General features: G+C 64.2%; 1 protein-coding gene across 3 annotated transcripts; it reads right to left on the bottom strand.

Annotated features, from left to right (window-relative positions):
- Positions 1 to 6330: 6330 nt before the first annotated feature.
- Positions 6331 to 20815, bottom strand: LOC106732135 (phospholipid phosphatase-related protein type 2). Of its 3 annotated transcripts, XM_075902331.1 has the most exons (10): positions 20276 to 20814; positions 16399 to 16518; positions 14928 to 15116; positions 13499 to 13619; positions 12107 to 12360; positions 10705 to 10881; positions 10259 to 10396; positions 9181 to 9299; positions 7874 to 7973; positions 6331 to 6690 (listed from the first exon to the last, which is right to left on the bottom strand). In XM_075902331.1, exons 2-10 carry the CDS (start codon positions 16462 to 16464, stop codon positions 6676 to 6678), a joined length of 1179 nt encoding a protein of 392 aa, XP_075758446.1. In that variant the 5' UTR covers positions 16465 to 16518; positions 20276 to 20814; the 3' UTR covers positions 6331 to 6675. The 3 variants fall into 3 exon arrangements, 2 of the variants coding, with proteins under 2 accessions (XP_075758446.1, XP_075758447.1); XR_012896653.1 differs by lacking the exon at positions 9181 to 9299 and having other exon boundaries at positions 20276 to 20815; XM_075902332.1 differs by lacking the exons at positions 6331 to 6690; positions 9181 to 9299 and having other exon boundaries at positions 7373 to 7973; positions 20276 to 20815.
- Between the last annotated feature and the right edge of the window lie 1315 nt (positions 20816 to 22130).

Genomic DNA, 22130 nt, shown 5'->3' with positions numbered 1-22130 from the left:
GCAGCCAGCCGCCCTCCCCCCCCCCAGGAACGGCGGGGTCAGGCGATGGGGGCCCCGCCTGGGGGGAGAGACCCGTCTGGCGACCGCAGGACCCGCAGCAGCCCGGCGGGTGCCACGCCCTGCGCCCCTGCCCGCCGGGGGGGCGGGGTGCCCGCTGCCTGCCCGGGGCGGGGAGGGGCAAAGCCCCGGCGTGGGGTGGGGCCTGCCCGCGGGTGACAGTCACGCGAGTGGGGTGGGTCTGAGCGCGGGGGAGGGGATCGTGGTTGTAAAGAAGGCGACGCCCCGGTATCGAGAGGGAGGGGGAGCGGGAACTCGGGGGGAGGGCAGCTGGGGAGGGCCCCGCCCCCTTGGGAAACCGCCCCCCTCTCCCCCGTGTGGGTGCGGGGCCCCTGCGTGGCTGGAGCAGGGGGAAAGGGGAGGCGGGGGCTGCGGGGCAGCGGGGGAGGGGGAGGGAAGGGGGGAGCAGGCAGAGACCGACCCGGCTCTGGCTCCGATGCCCTTAGTCACCGCTCGGGGCACCGCCTCTGGCTGGACGCTGCAGGCACCTTGGGCTCCCGGCTGGATCCAGCCTCCCAGGGGGGGTAGCCCCGTGCCTAGCCGGGAGCCTGCCCCGCCCGCCTGGGTTTGCCCTGGTGCCCCCCCCCCCCCCCGCATGACCCTGGGACTTGGTACCACCCTGGAATGGCCCTGGTGCTTGCTCCCCCCCCCCCCAGCATGGCCCTGGGACTTGGTACCACCCTGGAATGGCCCTGGTGCTTGCTCCCCCCCCCCAGCATGGCCCTGGGACTTGGTACCACCCTGGAATGGCCCTGGTGCCTGGCACTGGCTCAGCCCCCCCCCCCCATGGCTGCTGTCAAGGAGCAGGAGCCCTGCAGGGGTGTGGATCACTCAGCAGGAGGGGGGCCTGGAGCAGCCCTTGGGCCCTCATTGAAAGCCCCCACCCCTCTGCACACCTCCAGGCCTAGGACAGTGGAGCAGGGGCTAGGGGGGGACAGGGAGGGGAGGAGGCAGCTGAAATATGCTGAGCAGAGAGTGACTGATGCAGGCCTGTGACCCCCCCACATGCTCACTCACACACACACACACACCCTCGCCCCCAATAACCCAGGCCCCCTGGCAGCCTGATCCCTGCCCCATGAAGCCCCAGAGCCAGCTGACCCCCACCCTCCCACTTCACTGACACCGCAGCCTCCTCAGCCCCCGAAATACTGGTGCCAGTCTCCTCAGGGAAGCCCCCTCCTCCCCACTAGCGCCCTGGTCTGCCCCAGCCACCTGCCCCAGCTCGCAAGGGACACAGTTGCTGGGAGGGAGGGACTTCCCTCCCCCCACTGTGAGGGACTCGGGCTCTCTTCAGACTCAGGCAGCATCCCTGTGTCAGTTACCCCACTTCCCCCGATCCACAGGGTGGGCAAGGCTCACGTTTCCAGCCAGAGCTGGGATCCTGCCTGGGGGAGCTAGAGTGCCCTGGGGATGGTCAGAGCCAGGCCTCCAGGCCCTCAGCTCCAGGACTTGCTGTGAGCAGTGTCTACAGAGCCTGGAAGCCCCTTGTGTAGCATCTAATGGGGCCAGGCCGGGAATGACAGTGGGGGGGGGGGGGGGGCGTCTTGCCCTGTGGGGAAAGCAAAGGTGCGGAGGGGGGGACTCAGGAGAGCGGGGTTCTGTTCCCAGCTCCATCTGTTCCCAGCCGGCTGGGTGGCCCACTCTCTGCCTCAGTTTCCTCTCCCACCCTTTGTCTATATAGACTAGGAGCTCTTAGGACCAGTTCTCACCATGTGTCTACAGCGCAGAGCCCAGCATGACAGGGCCTGATCTTGGTCAGGGTCTGGGTGGTGCTTGGCATGACGGGGCCTGATCTTGGTCGGGGTCTGGGTGGTGCTTGGCATGACGGGGCCTGATCTTGGTCGGAGTCTGGGCTAGGGATGTGTAGTCGATTAACTGATAAGCAAAAGCTTACAGGTTAATGCTCACGACACGTGTTCCCCCTCCCCCTACGCCCCTCCCGTTGCCTGTCAATGTTTGAGCAGGCTGGCCAGCAGCCTGGATCAGTCCCAGCTCGTGCAAGGTCTAGGACCTACCCCTACTGCGGCTCTGCATTTCGAGTGTATTAGGAGCCAGGTGGGCAGGCAGCCCGGCTCAATTCCAGCTCGCACCAGGTCCGGGAGCTCAGACCCCCCCCCACACCTGGACAGAGGCTGCTGCCACCCTGCGCTGCTGCCTCTGTATCAGCAGCAGCAGCACAGGGCCTCAGGCAGCCAGTCTGTGAGCGGAGCTGGTTTTTAAACGGGCTCCCGTCACAGACCAGCTCCCGCCTGGCCCCCGCACTGCCGCCTCTGATACAGATGCAGCAGTGTGGGGTGGTGGGGGATCCTCAGGAATGAGGCCGGAGTGCACCAGCTGCCGGCCCTGCCCCCGGGGACTATCGAATAGTCGACCAACCAATAAGAATTCATGCGGTTACTCGACTGTTCAATTAACCGAGATTTAACATCCCTCGTCTGGGCTGCGCCTGGGGCCCCGGTAATCAGCGGTACCATAATTTACCTAAAAGCTGGTAGTGGAAAACAACACACGGGGCACCTCCCCGTAGCAGAGCCCAGCTAAACAGGCACGTGCCCCTGTGGCGGTTGTGTGCCATTCGGACTGAGCACAAGGCTCTGGCCGATGTTCAGCCCAGGCAGACAAACCAGGGTTTCTCCATGCGCTGACGGACAGGCCGAGCCATGAGTGATGTTTCTATAGCAACAAAGGCCTCCCCGGGCAGGCTAGCTGATGGCAGAATCGATGGAAAGACACTGGCGCTAGCAAAAGAATCAATAGGCCAGCCCCTCCTGGCCTGGCTTTGTCAGGGGCCTGGGCTGAAGGTGGCAAGGCTGGTGCCACCATAGCTCTTGTGGCAGCTGCCAGGCCCCTCCCGGCCCCCGGCTGGGCTGCAGCCCCAGGCACCCGGCTCCTGGGTGGCAGAACTGGGTGCGAGCGACACGGCCGGAGTCAGTCCAGAGCCTGAGAGGAGCAGCTCAAATATCTCCCAGAGCAGCTGGGGAGTCCATTGCACCAGCCCCCTCAGTTCTAACCACTACATCCCACTCCCCCGCCCGCGTTGGGAATAAAACAGCCACATCCTGTCTCCCGACCCAGCCCTGCTTTAACCACTAGGTCCCACTTCCCTCCCAGAGCTGGGCATAAAACTGCCAAGTCCTGGCTCCCATCCCGTTCCGGCTTTAACCACTAGACTAGCCCATCATCTGCTCTACCCTGGCCTTTACGGCCAGTCTTACGCTACGCTCACACCCAGCGCAGGCATTCGGGTCCCCTCTCCGGCTAGCCGGGGGGCCGGCCCCTGCTTTCCATTCCTGATGGGACCGGGTCCTACTTCGGGGTGAGGAGGGGTCTCGGTATGGCCCCACTCCGGCTCCTGGCCAAGTGACCCCTTCGCAGGGCGGACCAGCCGCAAGCCCCCTGGCGCCGGCGGTGAGACGTCCCCACAGCACTCTGGAGCGTGACCCACAGGCCGGGGAGCCGGAGGGAGTTTCAAATGGCTCTGAGGTTCATCCTGGGTCTGGGATGGGGGGATGCCCAGCAGGAGGACAAGTCTAGCGGTGGCTACTAGCCGGGAGGGCAGGGAGGGAGTCCCAAACCTGTCAGAAGCTGAGAATGGGCGACAGGAGAGGGATCACGTGAGGATTCCCTGGTCTGTTCACTCCCCCCGGGGCAGCTGGCACTGGCCACTGTGGGCAGACAGGCCCCTGGCCCGGATGGGCCTCTGGGCTGACTCGGTGTGGTTGCTCTTATGTCCCATCCCAGGGCCTCTGCTCCGCCCATATAGCCTGTGCGCACACACTCAGCCCCTGCCCGCGCTATCCCCCAAACCCCCTGCAGTGCCCAGCTCCAGTCTGGCCCAGCCAGCGCTGCCTGGCGCCGGCCTGGCAGGCTCAGGACTCTGTGGAAGGGCAGGGCCTCCCCCTCGCATGGGCCACGGTAGCAGGATGGCCGTTAGGATCAAGAGATAGGATGAGCTCTGGTGTGTGGGGGAGGGTGGGGGGGTGCTGAGCTAAGCAAGCTGCCCACCTGGGCACGCCCCGAGAAAACGCAGCAGCCCCCCGGATGTGGCTACTGGCACCTAGAGACGTTGGCTTGGGGGGCGGGGGTCAAGTTCTCTCTGGGCTCTGTGGGAGGGGTCCTTAAATCCCAGCCAAATCCCCCCCCAATCATGGAGGGGAAACTGAGGCAGGTCGCACCGCCACAAGGCACAGGGGAGACGATGGTGCCCTGTCTACAGGCCCATCAAGCCCGTCAGTGGTAGCTGCAAGGTCCCTGCCCCACCCCAAGCGGCGAGGGAGAAGTCCACCTACCCCCATGCCCTGCTGCACAACACAGCTCCTGACACCCCCCCGAGGAGTGTGGGGGGGGGGGCGTTCTCTTGCTACAGTGAAGCCTTCAGCTGCTCCTGGAATATGCCTCCCCCAGGCCAGGATGGTGTTTCCATGGCAACGGAGAATAAACCACTACCTGGGCGGAAGAGGGATTTGCCACCCGGGGCAGGGCAGGCACAGGCCTCTGGGCCTTTCCCCTCTGGGAACTGGCTGGCTTGGGGCAGAGGGGGGAATGGGTCCCCCTAGGGCATGGGGGGCTTCACCCTGGGCCTGAGAGGGTCATTGGGGGAGATGCTGAGCCCCGCCCCCGGCCTGAGCAAAGCCATGGGGTGACATGTCCTGATCTCTCACATCAGGTGGGTGTGATGCTGCATCTTGGCCAGCTAGCCGGGACGGGGGAAGGAGGAGGGAGTGGAGATTGGGGGGGCCCAGGGCTGGGCTGGCAGGGGCTGCGGGGTGGGAGTGGGGGGCACCGGCAGGGCTGGGGGGGCCTAGGGCTGGGTTGGCAGGAGCTGCGGGGTGGGAGTGGGGGGCACCGGCAGGGCTGGGGGGGCCTAGGGCTGGGTTGGCAGGAGCTGCGGGGTGGGAGTGGGGGGCACCGGCAGGGCTGGGGGGGCCTAGGGCTGGGTTGGCAGGAGCTGCGGGGTGGGAGTGGGGGGCACCGGCAGGGCTGGGGGGGCCTAGGGCTAGGTTGGCAGGAGCTGCGGGGTGGGAGTGGGGGGCACCGGCAGGGCTGGGGGGGCCTAGGGCTAGGTTGGCAGGAGCTGCGGGGTGGGAGTGGGGGGCACCGGCAGGGCTGGGGGGGCCTAGGGCTAGGTTGGCAGGAGCTGCAGGGTGGGAGTGGGGGGCACCTGCAGGGCTGGGGGGGCCTAGGGCTAGGTTGGTAGGAACTGCGGGGTGAGAGTGGGGGGCACTGGCAGGGCTGGGGGGGCCTAGGGCTGGGTTGGCAGGAGCTGTGGGGTGGGAGTGGGGGGCACCGGCAGGGCTGGGGGGGGCCTAGGGCTGGGTTAGCAGGAGCTGCGGGGTGGGAGTGGGGGGCACCGGCAGGGTTGGGGGGGGCCTAGGGCTGGGTTAGCAGGAGCTGCGGGGTGGGAGTGGGGGGCACCGGCAGGGCTGGGGGGGGGGGCCTAGGGCTGGGTTGGCAGGAGCTGCAGGGTGGGAGTGGGGGGCACCGGCAGGGCTGGGGGGGCCTAGGGCTGGGTTGGCAGGAGCTGCAGGGTGGGAGTGGGGGGCACCGGCAGGGCTGGGGGGGCCTAGGGCTAGGTTGGCAGGAGCTGCAGGGTGGGAGTGGGGGGCACCGGCAGGGCTGGGGGGGCCTAGGGCTAGGTTGGTAGGAACTGCGGGGTGAGAGTGGAGGGCACCGGCAGGGCTGGGGGGGCCTAGGGCTGGGTTGGCAGGAGCTGTGGGGTGGGAGTGGGGGGCACCGGCAGGGTTGGGGGGGGCCTAGGGCTGGGTTAGCAGGAGCTGCGGGGTGGGAGTGGGGGGCACCGGCAGGGCTGGTGGGGCCTAGGGCTGGGTTGGCAGGAGCTGCGGGGTGGGAGTGGGGGGCACCGGCAGGGCTGGGGGGGCCTAGGGCTGGGTTGGCAGGAGCTGTGGGGTGAGAGTGGGGGGCATCGGCAGGGTTGGGGGGGGCCTAGGGCTAGGTTGGCAGGAGCTGCGGGGTGGGAGTGGGGGGTACTGGCAGGGCTGGGGGGGCCTAGGGCTGGGTTAGCAGGGGCTGCAGATCAGCAGTGGGGGGCACTGAGAGGGCTGAGGAGGGCCGGCAGAGCTACCTCTACGCCCCCCAATTTACAGGCTCTCCCTCTTTCTGGGCATTGGGGGGTGGCGCTGGGACTCCGGGGGCCGCGGATGGACAATTCTCCAGCCGCCAGTGTCTGTTACAAACAAGATTTTTATTAAATCCTCTTGGAAATACATCACATTTAGCCTGACCCCCCCTTCCCCTCCCCTACCCCAGCCACCCCCCCGCACTTGTTCCCCATATCCCAGCAGGGGGGTTCTCCTCAGCAGAGCCCCCCAGCCCTGGCTGGACGACCCAACGGGGAAGAGTGTGTCCAGGATGGTGCCTGCTGGAGGTCGGAGCATCAATTCACCAGCCATGCACTCCCTCCCCCTCCCTCCTGCTCCGGGGAGCCCCCCCCCAACCCCCATAGCTCCAGGGAGCCCCCGCACACCCAGCAAGAGGAACGAGTCTGGCTCTAGGTGAGACGGTGAAACCCGGAGGGGCTGAGTCCTGCCCAGCCGCTTGCAGGGGTGTGAACGGCCCGGTTCCGAGTCCGCACCCATCACTTAAACGCCGACGTCGTTAACGAGTCCAGCCCTGGGGGAGGGGGGCAGGGATCAGCCACCAGCCATGGCTCCGTTGGTGCCACAAGTGCGGGGCACATAGTCCTTCCCCCCTGGCAGGGAGGAGCCGAGTCCGGGAGCTCCCAAGCCCAGCCGGTGTGGGAAATTCCTGTGGGAGGGGCTTATTTTGTGGGTGGAGCTTGGATGAGCCCCTCCCTCTCCCCATCTGAGCCCTGTGGTTGGACAGCAATAATCTGTGATTGATGGATGGGTGGGAATTCTCCTGCTGTCTGGGGCTGAGCTGCCCCCCAAGGGCTCAGGGTTTCCCCCTCCCCCACTTCTCTGGGCAATGATTCAGCTTTAGAGGGGGCAACCTGGGACCCCCAGGGAGAAGGGTCTGGCGAGAGGGGTGGCCCAGGCCTGGGCAGCCAGGAGGAACGGGCTCTAGAGCCAAAAGCAGCCTCCTCGCTTGCCCCCCAGGCCCTCGTGCACCCCAAAGCTTCCCATTCACCCCACCCCCTACCTCACTCCCTCATGCCCCACCAAACCTTCTGCTCCATCCAGGCCCAGCAGCTCCCAGCATTTGCTGAAAACATCCCCCTCCCCACCCCCCTGGCCCCCTCTAACCTTCATCCCCCTCTGCTCCCCATCCCCCTCTGTACCCCATTGTTCCCAGCCCCTCTCTGCCTCATCCCCCACTGCTCCCCCCCCCCAGCACTGCACCCTTGTCAGTTTTCTGTCCCCAGCCCTCCCCCCTCCTTGGGCCCTGCTGGCTGATCTCTGGTTCCAGGGGGGCTTGATTGCCAACCTCCCCTCCCCCTCCAGTTGCTCCACTCACCTACATAGAGAGGAGGCAGCCCCAGCTGGGGGGGCGCTTTCGGGCTCTCAGTGGGGGGCCCTAATTCTGTTCTTATCACCCCAACTTCAGGATGGGCAGGGGCAAAATGCCTGCTTATTTCTCTAGTAGCAGGATTGGGCCCATCTCAGGAGCAGAGGGGAGGGGGGGGACAGCAAGAAAGCCAGGCCATACAGAAGAGGTTTTATCCCCTCTATCCCGTGCCACACTTGTGAGGGCATCATCACGATCCCTGGACCAACCAGGGAGGAGCTGGTTAAAGGGATGTTGCTGGTTGGGGATGATATGCACAGGGGTGGGCTGGGCCTGGGGGGGGCAACCTCCCCCCTCCCCTCCCCCAGGGGCAGCGCCTCCGTCAGACCTCGCTGGTGACGGAGCGGGAGGGGATGAGCACGTCCGGGGTGGTGGGGAAGAGACACAGCTGGGGGTCAGGCGATCGCTGGGAGCACAGCTCTGTGATCCTGGAGGGGAGAGAAAGATGGGGGGCAGCACTTTAAACAGGGCCTCAATGCTCTTGGGGAAGTTGGGGGCCCCCCGCTTTGACCCACAACCCTTAGTTCCAGAGAACAGCCCTTTTCTGCTACAGCTGTGAGAGCAGTGCTGCTGGCGGGCAACGTTAGTAGGTTGTTGTCCCCTCAGTCTGCTTCGGGAAGCACTAGTAGGTTGTTATCCCCTCAGTCTGCTTCAGGCACCGCTAGTAGGTTAGTATCCCTTCAGTCTGGTTCGGGCAGCACTAGTAGGTTGTTATCCCTTCAGTCTGGTTCGGGCAGCACTAGTAGGTTGTTATCCCTTCAGTCTGGTTCGGGCAGCACTTGTAGGTTGTTATCCCTTCAGTCTGGTTCAGGCAGCACTAGTAGGTTGTTATCCCTTCAGTCTGGTTCGGGCAGCACTAGTAGGTTGTTATCCCTTCAGTCTGGTTCGAGCAGCACTAGTAGGTTGTTATCCCTTCAGTCTGGTTCGAGCAGCACTAGTAGGTTGTTATCCCTTCAGTCTGGTTCGGGCAGCACTAGTAGGTTGTTATCCCTTCAGTCTGGTTTGGGCAGCACTAGTAGGTTGTTATCCCTTCAGTCTGGTTCGAGCAGCACTAGTAGGTTGTTATCCCTTCAGTCTGGTTCGAGCAGCACTAGTAGGTTGTTATCCCTTCAGTCTGGTTCGGGCAGCACTAGTAGGATGTTATCCCTTCAGTCTGGTTTGGGCAGCACTAGTAGGTTGTTATCCCTTCAGTCTGGTTCGGGCAGCACTAGTAGGTTGTTATCCCTTCAGTCTGGTTCGGGCAGCACTAGTAGGTTGTTATCCCTTCAGTCTGGTTTGGGCAGCACTAGTAGGTTGTTATCCCTTCAGTCTGGTTCGAGCAGCACTAGTAGGTTGTTATCCCTTCAGTCTGGTTCGGGCAGCACTGGTAGTGTGTTCCACTGCCAAATCCCCCCATTTTGCTCCCTCCCAATTTCTCTCCTTTAGCCCCCAAACTCCTGCTTCACCTCCCCGCCATCTCCATTTTGTCCCAAAATTCATTTCCCCTCCCAAAAACCATTCCCATAATCCACCCTCCCCGTTCACCCCTCGCCTGCCCCACACCCCATTCCCTGGCACGGGGCTGCACCTGCCTGGGGGTGGGGGAGGGGCGCTCCCTTGGCAGGTCTCCAGCAGGGCGTGGAGGGTAGCACTTACTCGTAGGGCCGAGCCGCCCCGGCGTGGCCCCCGGCGCGGAGGGAGCGAGCGAGCTGCCGCTCCAGGCCTCGGGTGAGCAGTGTGGAGAAATCCTGCTCTTCTGGGGGCTCCCTGACCCGCTAGGGCCCCCCCCCCCGGGAGAGCAGCAGCAGGCGGGGAGCAGGGGGAGATGGGGGAGAGAGAAATGACAGAGAGATGGAGACAACGTTAGGCCTTTACTCCTAGCTCGCCGGGAGGGGGTTGGGGGGTCACACCTGGGGGACAGGGGGGAGGGGTCACTGGGGCTCAGACCTAAGGGTCTGATGGGGAGCGGTCAGAGTGGGACTGGGGTGGGGTGAGGAAGGGGGGTGGGGCTCATGGGGTGGGGGTGGGGGCAGCCTGAGATGAGAAAGGGGGGCAGCAGGTGTGGGGAGAGAAGGACGTAGGACTAGGGCTCTATGCCCCCTCCCCACTCACCCAGTGCCACACCCCCATGAGGGAGACACCCCCAGCCTAGAGCCAGCTGCTGCGGTGATGAGCCCAGACACCTGGTGAAACTCCCCCCGACTGCCCTACCCCCCACGTGGCCGACGCCCGGCAGCCTGGAGGCGGGGGGGGGGGTGTTGAGGTGTCATAGGAGGCGGGGGGAGGGGAGGTGACGTTTCTAGCCCCACACCCGGGAGGCCAGGGCTGCCCCTCAACCTCCCTGTTCTGATCCCACCCTGAGGAGCATGGCTCCCCTCCCCCATGCCTGTCCCCCCTCCCCAGATCTCCCACTGCTCCCCACCAACTTAGGGTGCAAGGTGGGGGAGGGGATTGCAGGGGCAGGGACTAGCCGTGCCACTCCCCCCCCCCCGGCTGCCCCTCAATCCCAACCCGCAGCCCCCTGCTCTCCCCACCCTACTCCCCCTTCTGCAGCCCTCACCCCGGCTCCCCGCAGCCCCCTGAACTCTCCCGGGGCTCGCGGATGGTGACCCTGTGGCTGAGCACAGAGACCTGGGCCCCAGAGGAGGGAGCGGGGTGGGGGCTGGACTGGCTCGTGGCTCCCCAGAGCTGGGCGCATCGCCGGGTGGCGCGCAGCGGGCAGCCTGCCCCTCACCTGGGCTACGCTGAACTTTTCCAGGGGGCTCTCGACGCAGGGCAGCCCCACGCCGGGGACGCTGGCCAGGCTCTCGGGCGGCGCCGGCTTCTGGGCCACCGGCGCCTTGCTCTGGAAGTTGTTGACCACGCAGGTGACCTGGGATGGGGGCAGAGTGAGGGAGGGTCCGGCCCTCTGAGAACCCCCCCGCCCCCCGCTCCTTGCAGCACCGCGCCCCCAGCCCCTGGGTGGGTGTGGGCATGGTTCGGTTCAGGGGCTGGGGTGGGAGGCAAGGGGGTGCTGTGTGGCAGGGCCTGGGGGAGGTGGGGGAGGTGCGAGGACCGTGGGGCAGGAGTGGGGGGGTTGAGGGAGCAGGGGAGGTGCAAGGGCCATGGGGTAGGGACTGGGGGGTCCAGGGGGCGGGGGTGGGGCGGGAGCTGGGGGCTCAGCGGGGCGGGGGGGCTCACCAGGAAGGTGGCGATGGCGGCCCCGGTCAGGAAACCAGCCAGCACGTCGGCCCAGTGGTTCCGGTGCTCGGCCACCCGCACCACCCCCACCAGGGCAGCCGGGCCGGCCAGCGCCAGGCAGAGCGAGGGCTTGGCCAGCCGGGAGCCCCGCACCTGCAGCACCAGCGTCACGTACATCTGGGGGGAGAGACGGTGTGAGGGGGCCCCCGGAGCCGCCAGGAGCCCCCTCAGCCCCCCACCCCCTGCTTGAGACTCCTGCCCCTCCCCTTCTGTGGGCTGCCCTGCAACCGCCCTACAGCTCCCCATCCCCTCTGCCTCCTCTCCCCCTGCCCCATAGCCCCCATCCCCTGCTCTTCCCCTCCCCCTGCCCCATAGCCCCCATCCTCTGCTCTTCCCCTCCCCCTGCCCCATAGCCCCCATCCCCTCTGCCTCCTCTCCCCCTGCCCCATAGCCCCCATCCCCTGCTCTTCCCCTCCCCTGCCCCATAGCCCCCATCCTCTGCTCTTCCCCTCCCCCTGCCCCATAGCCCCCATCCTCTGCTCTTCCCCTCCCCCTGCCCCATAGCCCCCATCCTCTGCTCTTCCCCTCCCCCTGCCCCATAGCCCCCATCCTCTGCTCTTCCCCTCCCCCTGCCCCATAGCCCCCATCCCCTGCTCTTCCCCTCCCCTGCCCCATAGCCCCCATCCTCTGCTCTTCCCCTCCCCCTGCCCCATAGCCCCCATCCCCTGCTCTTCCCCTCCCCCGCCCCATAGCCCCCATCCCCTGCTCTTCCCCTCCCCCGCCCCATAGCCCCCATCCCCTGCTCTTCCCCTCCCCCTGCCCCATAGCCCCCATCCTCTGCTCTTCCCCTCCCCCTGCCCCATAGCCCCCATCCTCTGCTCTTCCCCTCCCCCGCCCCATAGCCTCCATCCTCTGCTCTTCCCCTCCCCCTGCCCCATAGCCCCCATCCTCTCCTCTTCCCTTCCCTTGGCCCCATAGCCCCCATCCTCTGCTCTTCCCCTCCCTCTGCCCCATAGCCCCCATCCTCTCCTCTCCTCTTCCCTTCCCTTGGCCCCATAGCCCCCATCCTCTCCTCTTCCCCTCCCCCACCCCATAGCCCCCATCCTCTCCTCTTCCCCTCCCCCGCCCCATAGCCCCCATCCTCTGCTCTTCCCCTCCCCTGCCCCATAACCCCCATCTTCTCCTCTTCCCTTCCCTTGGCCCCATAGCCCTCATCCCCTCCGCCCCCTCCTTGTCCCATAGCCCTCGCATCCCCTCCACCTGCCCTCCCCCTCCAGTCCATGTGCTGTCACCTCTCCCTGCCCCCGACCCCACTGCCATCCTGCCCCACCTCCCTACCCTCATCCCACTGCCTCCTCCAGCCTCCCTGCCCCCCCCCCCCGTGGCCCCGGGCGGCCCATACGGCGGTATAGACCACGGCGTAGGCGCTGAGCGCGGCGTCCTTGGAGGGGAAGGCTTTGCGGGCTGCGGCGACCAGGGCGGGGTTCCCGGCGCAGGCTGCCCGGTCGGTGATGTACTGGGGGCCAGGCAGATGGCACCCCAGTGCCGTGTAGTTGGGGCGGCACACGGACAGGAAGTGGGGGGTCTGGTTGCCCGTGACGACCTGCCCAGCGTTGGCGAAGATGGTGGTGGTGAATAGGCCGAAGGAATAAACACCTGCGGGGGGGGGGGAGGGTAATTAGTGCAGCGACGGGGGAGGGGGAAGGTCGAGAGTGAGGGGCCCCTGCAGCGCTTGGGGGGGGGGGAGGCTAGCAGGTCGGGAACAGTGATCCCTCTAATTTTTTCCATCCATGTGCCGAATACATTTTGTTCTGTTTGAGGCATGTGCGGATGTGCACCAGCAGTCGAAACACAGGCTGCCGGCTGCGGGGGCTCTGCTAAGCAGTTGGGCAGCACCTGCATCTCTCTTGGGGGGGCTGCCCAAGCATTCAGCTTCCAGGGAGCACCAGTCAGGAGTGAGGGGCACTGGCAGGGCTGGGGGAACCCAGGGCTGGGCTGGCAGGGGCTGCGGGGTGGGAGTGGGGGGGCACCGGCAGAGCTGGGGGTGGGCCAGGCTGGCAGGGCTGCAGGGCGGGAGTGGGGGGGCACCAGCAGAGCTGGGGGTGGGCCAGGCTGGCAGGGCTGCAGGGCGGGAGTGGGGGGCACCAGCAGAGCTGGGGGTGGGCCGGGCTGGCAGGGCTGTGGGGCGGGAGTGGGGGCACCGGCAGAGCTGGGGGTGGGCCAGGCTGACAGGGCTGTGGGGCGGGAGTGGGGGCACCGGCAGAGCTGGGGGTGGGCCGGGCTGGCAGGGCTGTGGGGCGGGAGTGGGGGACACCGGCAGAGCTGGGGGTGGGCCGGGCTGACAGGGCTGTGGGGCGGGAGTGGGGGACACCGGCAGAGCTGGGGGTGGGCCGGGCTGGCAGGGCTGCAGGGCAGGAGTGGGGGACACCGGCAGAGCTGGGGGTGGGCCAGGCTGACAGGGCTGTGGGGCGGGAGTGGGGGACACCGGCAGAGCTGGGGGTGGGCCGGGCTGGCAGGGCTGCAGGGCAGGAGTGGGGGACACCGGCAGAGCTGGGGGTGGGCAGGGCTGCAGGGCGGGAGTGGGGGGCACCAGCAGAGCTGGGGGTGGGCCAGGCTGACAGGGCTGTGGGGCGGGAGTGGGGGCACCGGCAGAGCTGGGGGTGGGCAGGGCTGCAGGGCGGGAGTGGGGGGCACCGGCAGAGCTGGGGGTGGGCCGGGCTGACAGGGCTGTGGGGCGGGAGTGGGGGCACCGGCAGGGCTGGGGGAACCCAGGGCCGCCCCCCCCCCCTCTCACCCAGGAAGCGAACAGTGCGTCTGAGCAGTGGGATGAAGTAGCAGCACTCCCCAGAGACGATGGTTTTCTCCTCTCGGCCCCGCGGCCGGCAGAAAAACGCAGACAGTTCCCCGACCAGGATCTGGGGAGGGCGGAATCCCCGTCAGCGGCTCCATCGATGCCCCCCCCCCCGTAGGCACAATCCCCACCTGGGCCCCATCTGCAGGGCTGCCCCCCCCCATCCCTTCGGCAGCAGGAGGGGGCTGGGAGCCCGTCAGGGCAGCCTCAGGTCTGCTCTGCCTTGTGTTCTGCTCCACTTTGGGCCTCTGCAGGGGCGGGGAGCGAGCCCGGCCCAGTGTGCTACAGCCAGGTCCCCCCGCCGCCCGCCAGGGCCTTCTGCCAGCCTCGGGACCTGGGACTGGGCACTGCCACCTGAGAGCCAGGCCCAGGATGCAGGATCCAGACCCCTAGCACTGCCCATCAGTCGCCCTCCTCCTCCCAATACCCTGCCCTGCAGCCAGTGGGCACCCGCAGGGCTCCAGCCAGGATCCCAACACTGGCCCCTCTGTTCCAGGTCCTGGGGGACCCTGCAGGGGAATGAGGCAGCCTCATCTGTGCAGGGGGCAAGTTGGGGGGCCTTGACCCCCTTTTCCTGCCCCTTCACTCCTGGCCCTCCCTGGATCTGCCCTCCCCTCCCACGGCAGAGCAGACAGTGCAGCCACTAGGGGCAGGGGATTAGCCAACTGGAGCAGACAGAGCGTGGGAGGAGGCAGAGGGGGGGTTGGCTTGGACCTCCCAGCTTGTAAAGGGGGGGAGGGATGGGGCAGAGGTGTCACCCCCAGACCCTGCCCCCATTCCCCCGGAGGGGCGTGAAGAGGGGAAGGGCAGGGATGGAGGGGAGAGGGAGCGGGGGACAGAGGGCAGAGAGAGAGAGAGAGAGAGAGTGGGAAATTGGGGATGAGAAAGGGGGCTCCAGAAGAGCTGGGGGGAAGGCCAAGGCTGGACTAGGAGGGGGGGCTGCTGCCTGCTCCCCTTGCACAGATGAGCTACCCGACTCCCCTACTGGGCTCCCCACCTTCCCTGGGACCCCACCCCGTTTCCACTCCCACAGCCCCCTGAACCCCAGGCCTCCCCCAGCGGCCCTCCGATGCTCCTTCTAGAATGGGGTCTGCAGATACCAGTGGCTCCCTTGGCCGCTGGCCCCCCATTGGGCACTTGGGGGGACTGGTGGGTGGGTGCCTTGATGGGGGGCACTTTGCCCCAAAGCCCAAGAGATTGGTATGGGTCTGGAGGGTCAAAGGGCAAAGGTTAGACCCAAGCGTGACCCTGGGGTGGTGGTGGAGGTAGAGACACTCTCAGAGGCAGAAGCAGCTCCCCATTCCGCAATCCAAGCCCCCCCCCCCACCCCGGGCACCCCTCCCACCTCCCCTTGCCAGCCCCTGCCCCTCACCATGACCGTGGGCACGGCAGTGACCAGGGAGTACACCAGGACGGGCGGGGCGCGGCTGGTGTCCTCGGGCCCCGGGTAGGGCTTGGCGTACGCGCTGTCGTAGCAGAAGAAGCCCTGGATGTGGACGGGGAAGGTGTCGGTGTATTCGAAGTGATACGCCAGCAGCACGGTGCCCGCCATGATCACCAGCTGGAAATAGAACATGGCAGCTCAGCACCCGGCCCGAGCCCGGCCCGGACTGAGCACCTGGCGGGGACGAGAGAGGCTGCAGGAGTGTGGGGCTGGGGTGGGGGGGAGCACAAGTCATTGGTTCCGCCCTCCCCCGGCTCCGTGCAAGCTCCCTCGTGCACGCCTGTTCACGCTCGGCTGCCTGTTGTAGCTCCTCATCACATCACAGACGAGGGCAAACTGGGGCAGACGGCTGCCGCCCCCCCCACATCGCCCCTGCCTCCCCATAGGGCTCCCCCCCTTCCTCCTCAACCGGAGCGCAGACTTGGGCCTCAGCCTGCCGGTTCCAGTACCTAAATAAATCCAACCCCCACCCTTTCAAGGCTGTAGGACCCCTCCCCCAGCACAGAGCTGCAGCCAGCTCTGGGGAGGGGCACAGGGGCTGTTTAGGACAGGAAGCAAGTGATGCGGGATCCTGTAAACAAGAGGGGGGGGGGCTGGGGATTTGCCTCTGACACTCCGGGCACAGGGGGCTGGCAAAACGGACCAGCCCAGGGTTTTATGAGGGGACAAATGGTAACGTTCACTCTGGGCTTTTGGTTTCTGAGCTAGATGGCGTGGGAGGGGTCCCCCTTCTCACTCGTCTTTTAACACAGGACCCTTCTCCATGGCTAAACTCCTGCGTCTAACCTCTGGAGGGTTCATGGCTGGAAAGGCCAGTGCTGGTGCATGGGGGGGGCGGGTGGGCAAGGCACTGCTGCAGGGAAGCTCGCAGCTCTGCTGTCCCCCTCGCCTGGGGACTGCCTGGGACAAAGTAGGAATTTTCCATAATGTTTTGTCTGACTACGGTGTGTGCCTCAGTTTCCCCTCTGTGTTAACTGGGCGGGGGAGGGGGAGGAGAAGGTGGTGTTATTTACTCTTTGCAGGGCTGACTGACTGGGCCCCATGCCCATGGGGGGTCCCAGAAGACAGTCCCCATGCCACTGGCCCGGACCTTTGGTAATTAAAGACAGTGGCTGATCAGCCCCTCCGCCAGCCGTGTGTGACCAGCTGGAAGGGACCAGGTCCCCCCAGCGCCATGCGAGAGCACTGGGCCCACGGACCTGTGACACTGTCACAGGGAAGCTCGCAAGGCCAGGTCCCTGTTTTCTGATCCACTGGTTAATTTGGGGTTCTACTGAGTGGGGAACAGAAGTCTTGCTCCCACCTCCCTCTTCTCTAACCACTAGATCCTACTCCCTTCCCACAGCCAGGGAGGGAACCCAGGTGTCCTGGCGCCCAGCCCCAACAGCTCAGGCCTTACCTCCACGAACACAAAGCAGGGGATGATGGAAACACTTCTCTTCAGGTCCTGCTTCGCACCAGCCATGATGCCCACCCCAGGGCGCGGGAGAGAGGGGGTCCCTCCGTGGGGAGGGGGCACCTGGCAGAGGAGACCCAAAGGGAGAGGGGTCAGTACATCCCCACAAAACCCCCTTCCCATGCATGATGTGACTGGAGACCCCAGGTTCCTCCCCCGAACAGTATTTTGCATGGTGCAAACTGCCCCCCACTCCTCTCATTCATCTTGCTGCACCCCACAGCTCACCCCACATCTGATGCCCCCCACATCGTCCTAATCTGGCTGCCATCCTGCCCCTGGCCCTCCCATCCCTGCTCCTTTGGGGCGTCTTCTCCAGCCATGTCGGGACAATGCGAATCGGGACAAGTCGAGATTTTGGAATGTTGGTGGAATGGAAATTCCGGGAAAATGCCAGATTATTGGGCGCAGCCTGATGCTTTATTCTTTATTTCAATACGTTTGAAGTGTTCAAACAGAAGACCTGAGCTAGCAAAGATCTCGGCATCGGATGGGAAAGGGAGAGGAATATGAAACAGCAAAACCAAAATTTGTTGCGATGAATAAGAAATCGTACAACAGAATCCAGACAGAGAAAACAGAATCTCACATAAAAGTGCAATCGATTATTTTTCTCCATTTAGAGTCTATTACACTTGTCTAGAACTACAGTCTACCGAGAGAAAATGAACGGACATATAAAAGTGTAATTACTACATTTTCTCTATTTCTTTAATATAATCCAATAGAAAAGTGTAATCAATTCTATTTCTATTTTTAGAGTCTATTACACTTTTATGGATGTACAATCTAAATAGAGGAAACACACTGGAATATAAAAGTGTAATCGATTTGTTTTCTATATTTGGGTTCTGTTACACTTTTATATTAGAGTATATTTCCTCTATTTAGATCACAGCTCTATCAAATATAAAACAATCTGAAGTTTATATAATAGAAAAATTAAAGATAATCGACTAAATTGTCTACTATTAAAGTGTAATGGACTATAAAATGTAGATGTATAAATGAGGTGACATAGTATGAAGGCTTAAGAGAATAAATCATTCACAGCAGAACTGGTTCCATTTTGATCAGTTTCCATCTTTTTCTGTCAATAAGGAGGTGGAAATCCTTTCTATTTCCACAAAATGGCTTTTCTGACAGGAAACGCTTCTGCTGAATTGCTCGGGGCCACGGGCCAGATGGGCGGCACCTCTGCGGGTGACATACCAACGTAGGGGGGCTATCAAATGGCACGATCCTGACTACCTGTGCAAAATATGGGGGAACCTATCTGTGTGAGAGGCAACAGATTCCAGCCACGTGCATCGTACGAGAGGGGACAGGACCCAGACGTACTCGTGCGAGAAGGGACAGGTTCTGGATATGCTTATGTAAGAAGGGGCACATGCCATTCAGTTTTGGTCACTCTCTGGGGTTTTGTGCCACCAGAATATCCCTGCAGGACGCACTCACACACCTGTGAAATGGGGCACGGTGAGAACATGACAAGATTCAGAGGTGGCTAAGTTGAGGTCAAAGCCTTTCTCCCACCCCAGGGGGAGATCGGCGCTGACCCTGTGATTTTTAGGTACGTTGGCCAATGTTTCCTCTAATCTTTTCCATCCACATGTGGATTTTTTCCATCCATGTGTGGAATAATTTTTGTGCACTGAGGCATGTGCAGGTGTGCACCACCAGTAAAAACCAAACCTAGCTGTGGGTGCTCTTCTAGTCAGCTGGACAGCACGTGAATCCCTTCTGAGTGGCTGCACTAGCACCCAGCTTACAGGGAACACTGACTCTGGCCTACAGACACGCTGAAGGGTTTATTTTTAAATAGGAATGGGTCTATTTTACGTATCCCTCCACCAGCAAGAGTAAAGGTACCAAAAGTCAAAGGCAGGAAGTAGTCCTCGTGGAGGTGGACAGATGGGCACCGCCTGGGTGAACAGAATGAATTGAGAGGTGCTGATTGGCTGGGAGGTTGGAAGTAGTTCCGGTGGCGGATGAAGCAGCAGCATGACCTCTGCAATCTACCCCCAGCTCACATACCCAAGAAGGCAACGGCCATTGCCGAGTGACCCATTTCCCTTCCCCGGCACCAGCCTGGCAATGCCGGGCCCCAGCCTTCTGCACCCAGTGAGCACAAAGCATTAGCAGGGACCTGCTCTAGGGAACCTGTCCTGCTACCGACCTGCTGTGTGACCTCACATCCCCGTGTGCCTCAGTTTCCCCTCCCACTCTGTGTCTATTTAAACTGTCATCCCCTTGGGGCAGGGAACAGAGTTCAGCGCCAGCACAAGGGGACCCTGATCTTGGGTAGGGTCCTAGCCCCTACCATAAATACAGCCAACAATCGGAATTCATCTCAGCCTGTTGGCTCTCTCCCCTGTGGGGGTGGGGCATGGGGAAGGGGTGTTGCTCCAATCCAGCCCTCTCTCCCTACATTTACATTGAATTGACATTCTGATTCTCCCAATTCTCTGCCAGATAGCCAGGACTCTTCTGCCCTGCCGGAAGGGATGTGCCAGCGGGTACCGGGGCCAGCACCCGCCCCACCAGGGATCCCCTTTATTTCACACCCCAGGGTGACTGCCCCGGCTGCAGGCTGGGATCCGGAGATGGATCCACACATGCGTTTCCCAGCCCGGGAGGCGTGGGGTAATTCCACCCTGGCCCTTGCTACTGATCCAGCCCCACTCTCCTGTGCCCAGCCTTGGGGCAGGTCTTCAGCTGGCATCACACGGGGTAGCCGCCAAAGCCCCCCCTTTCCTGGGCAGAGTCAGACTCTGATCCACTCCCAGCCCGTACAGCTCTCACAGGGCCATGGCACATGCCTGAGCTAGGACAACACAGATCCAGCCCTGGCTCGCTAGCAACAGGCCCCCGTGCTCTGCTGTTACCCTCCATGCCGGGCAGTCAGGGCTCACGCCGCAGTTACCAGCCATTCATTGCCACTGTGGCCGGACTGTCTGGGTGGCTGTAAATCTGCCTATCCCAGCACCCCCTTTTATACAGCCCAGCCCCCGCTCCTGCCAGCCACCCCCTCTACTCACCCGTCTACCCCACAAACACCCCCTCTAGCCATCTGTTCCTAAAGACCCCTTTTATACAGCCCAGCTCCTCCTCCTCCTGCCACCCATCTACACCCCGTCTACTCACCTGTCCACCCCCACAAACACCCCCTCTAGCCATCCAGCCATCCCCAAACACCCCATTTATACACCCCACCCCTTCTCCCTCTGTCATTCCCCATACACCCCTTTGTTTATCCTCCCCAAACACCCCTTTTATACACCCCAGCCCCTCCTCCATCATTCCCCGTACACCCCCTCTGCCTATCCACCCACCCCAAACACCCCTTTTATACACCCCACCTCTGCCTCCCTCTCTGCACCCTCTTCTGTCCATCCCCATATGCCCCTTCTGTACAGCCCCACCCCTCCTCTCTTCTATCCCTCCATCCCACAGACACCTGCCTGTCTATCCAGCCAGCCAGACTACACCCCCTTTTATCCATCTATCCCCCCACCTATCCATCCCCAAACACCCCCTTTACACAGCCCTCCCCTCCCCCTCTGTCATTCTCCCCCCCGTCTATCCAGCCACCCCCACGCACCCCTTTATACAGCCCTCCCCTCCCCCTCTGTCTTCCCAACCATCTCCCTCTCTATCCATCCACCCCCACGCACCCCTTTATACAGCCCCCTCCCCTTCCGTCTACCCAGCCAGACCCCCCCTCGGCTGCCGGTCCCGCACCCCCGTATCCCCCCCCCCCCGCCTCTCGATGGCCCCGGCTCCTGGTTGGGGGCTGCCGAGCCCCGGCCCCTCTCACCGCCCCTCGCTAGGCAGCGGCCATCGCGGCCCCCCCAGCCAGGCCCCCGCGGCTCCTCGCCGGCCGGTCACTGCTCCGCCGCCCGCCGGCCCGGCTCCATCGCGCCGCTCGCCCGGCTCCGCTCCGCAGCAGCGGCGTCTCCAGCGCGAGGGGGCGGCGCAGGGAGGGGGCGGGAGCGGGGGGCTGATCAGCTGGTACCCCCGGCGGGGCGGGGGGAGAGGGGCTGCCCCGTCCTCGGGCAGGGGGGTCGCCCCGTTGCTTTTTGTTTTGCTCGCCGGGAGTTGGGGGGGCTGCCCCCCCAACGCTCAGGGGGTTTGAAAAAAAGGGGGGGGGGTCGCAGGAGCTAAAGTAGCCCCCATAGGGGCGTTTATCCCCTTAGGATTTTGCCCCAGGTGGCTGGGGGGGGAGGGGAGCAAGGTGTCCTGATTCCCAGTCAGCCCCCACTCCCCTCCCAGAACCAGGCGCCCCTCCCCCCAGTTCTGCTGCTCCAACCACTAGCACCCACTCCCCTCCCAGAACCAGGTGCCCCTCCCCCCAGCCCTGCTGCTCCAACCATTAGCCCCCACTCCCCTCCCAGAACCAGGTGCCCCTCCCCCCAGCCCTGCTGCTCCAACCATTAGCCCCCACTCCCCTCCCAGAACCAGGCGCCCCTCCCCCCAGTTCTGCTGCTCCAACCACTAGCACCCACTCCCCTCCCAGAACCAGGCGCCCCTCCCCCCAGCTCTGCTGCTCCAACCATTAGCCCCCACTCCCCTCCCAGAACCAGGTGCCCCTCCCCCCAGCTCTGCTGCTCCAACCATTAGCCCCCACTCCCCTCCCAGAACCAGGTGCCCCTCCCCCTAGCCCTGCTGCTCCAACCATTAGCCCCCACTCCCCTCCCAGAACCAGGTGCCCCTCCCCCCAGCCCTGCTGCTCCAACCACTAGCCCCCACTCCCCTCCCAGAACCAGGTGCCCCTCCCCCCAGCCCTGCTGCTCCAACCATTAGCCCCGACTCCCCTCCCAGAACCAGGTGCCCTTCTCCCCAGCCCTGCTGCTCCAGCGACTAGCCCCCACTGGCCTCCCCGAGCTGGGCTTACAGCGGGATGGCGGTAGAGCCAGGACACCTGGGTTCTGTTCCCAGCTCTGGCGGAGGAGTGGTAGCTAGTGGTCAGAGCAGGGGAAGGTGTGAGCTCCAGGAGGCCTGTCCCCAGCTCTGGGAAGAGAGTGGACTTGGGGCGGGGGCTGGGAGCCAGGACCCTGGGTTCTGTTCCCAGCTCTCCTTAGTGAGTAGCACCCCCCTTCGCAGAGGAAAGTTATTGCTGCAGGGGGGCTGGATCCGCTGGCGGGGGAGAGGCCCTGGGTGCCTGTGACCCATCTCTCTGGCTAGGGGGAGGGGCAGTGGTGCCCCATGCAGGCCGGGCTCTGCCTGAGCTGAGGGGGGGGGGTGTGGCTGGGGATCCATTTGCCAGCCCCCTGCGGACCCCACCCCACTGCTCTGTCTGGGCCTGAGGCTGCAAATGGAGGGTTGCAAGCTGAGGCCCAGCACAGGCGGCGTCTTCGGTGCTGCCTCTTGGCGGGGGGTGGACTGTCTGCGGGGATGGGCAAACTCTCCCGTCCACGCAGGACGCGGCCCCGGCCTGGTCTCTCTCGACTGGCGCTATTGCACGGGAACGGGCCGGGCCATTTCTCCAGCCCGACGTGCCCAGCAGCAGTGCACGTGGAACGACCACGGTGTTGCGTGGGTCTCACTACAACGTGGCGGGCTTGGGAGGAGTCCAGAGGCTGGCTCTCCGGCGGGGGGGGGGGGGGGCGCAGCTGTGGGGGTTAGGGGAAGGGAGCTTCACCCCATTCAAAGCAAGCCCTGGGCCAGATTTT

Source organism: Pelodiscus sinensis, chromosome 19 (assembly GCF_049634645.1).
Source record: "Pelodiscus sinensis isolate JC-2024 chromosome 19, ASM4963464v1, whole genome shotgun sequence".
Lineage (NCBI taxonomy): Eukaryota > Metazoa > Chordata > Testudines > Trionychidae > Pelodiscus > Pelodiscus sinensis.
Note: the sequence above shows the minus strand (reverse complement) of the source record. Positions and strands in the feature narration are given on the sequence as shown.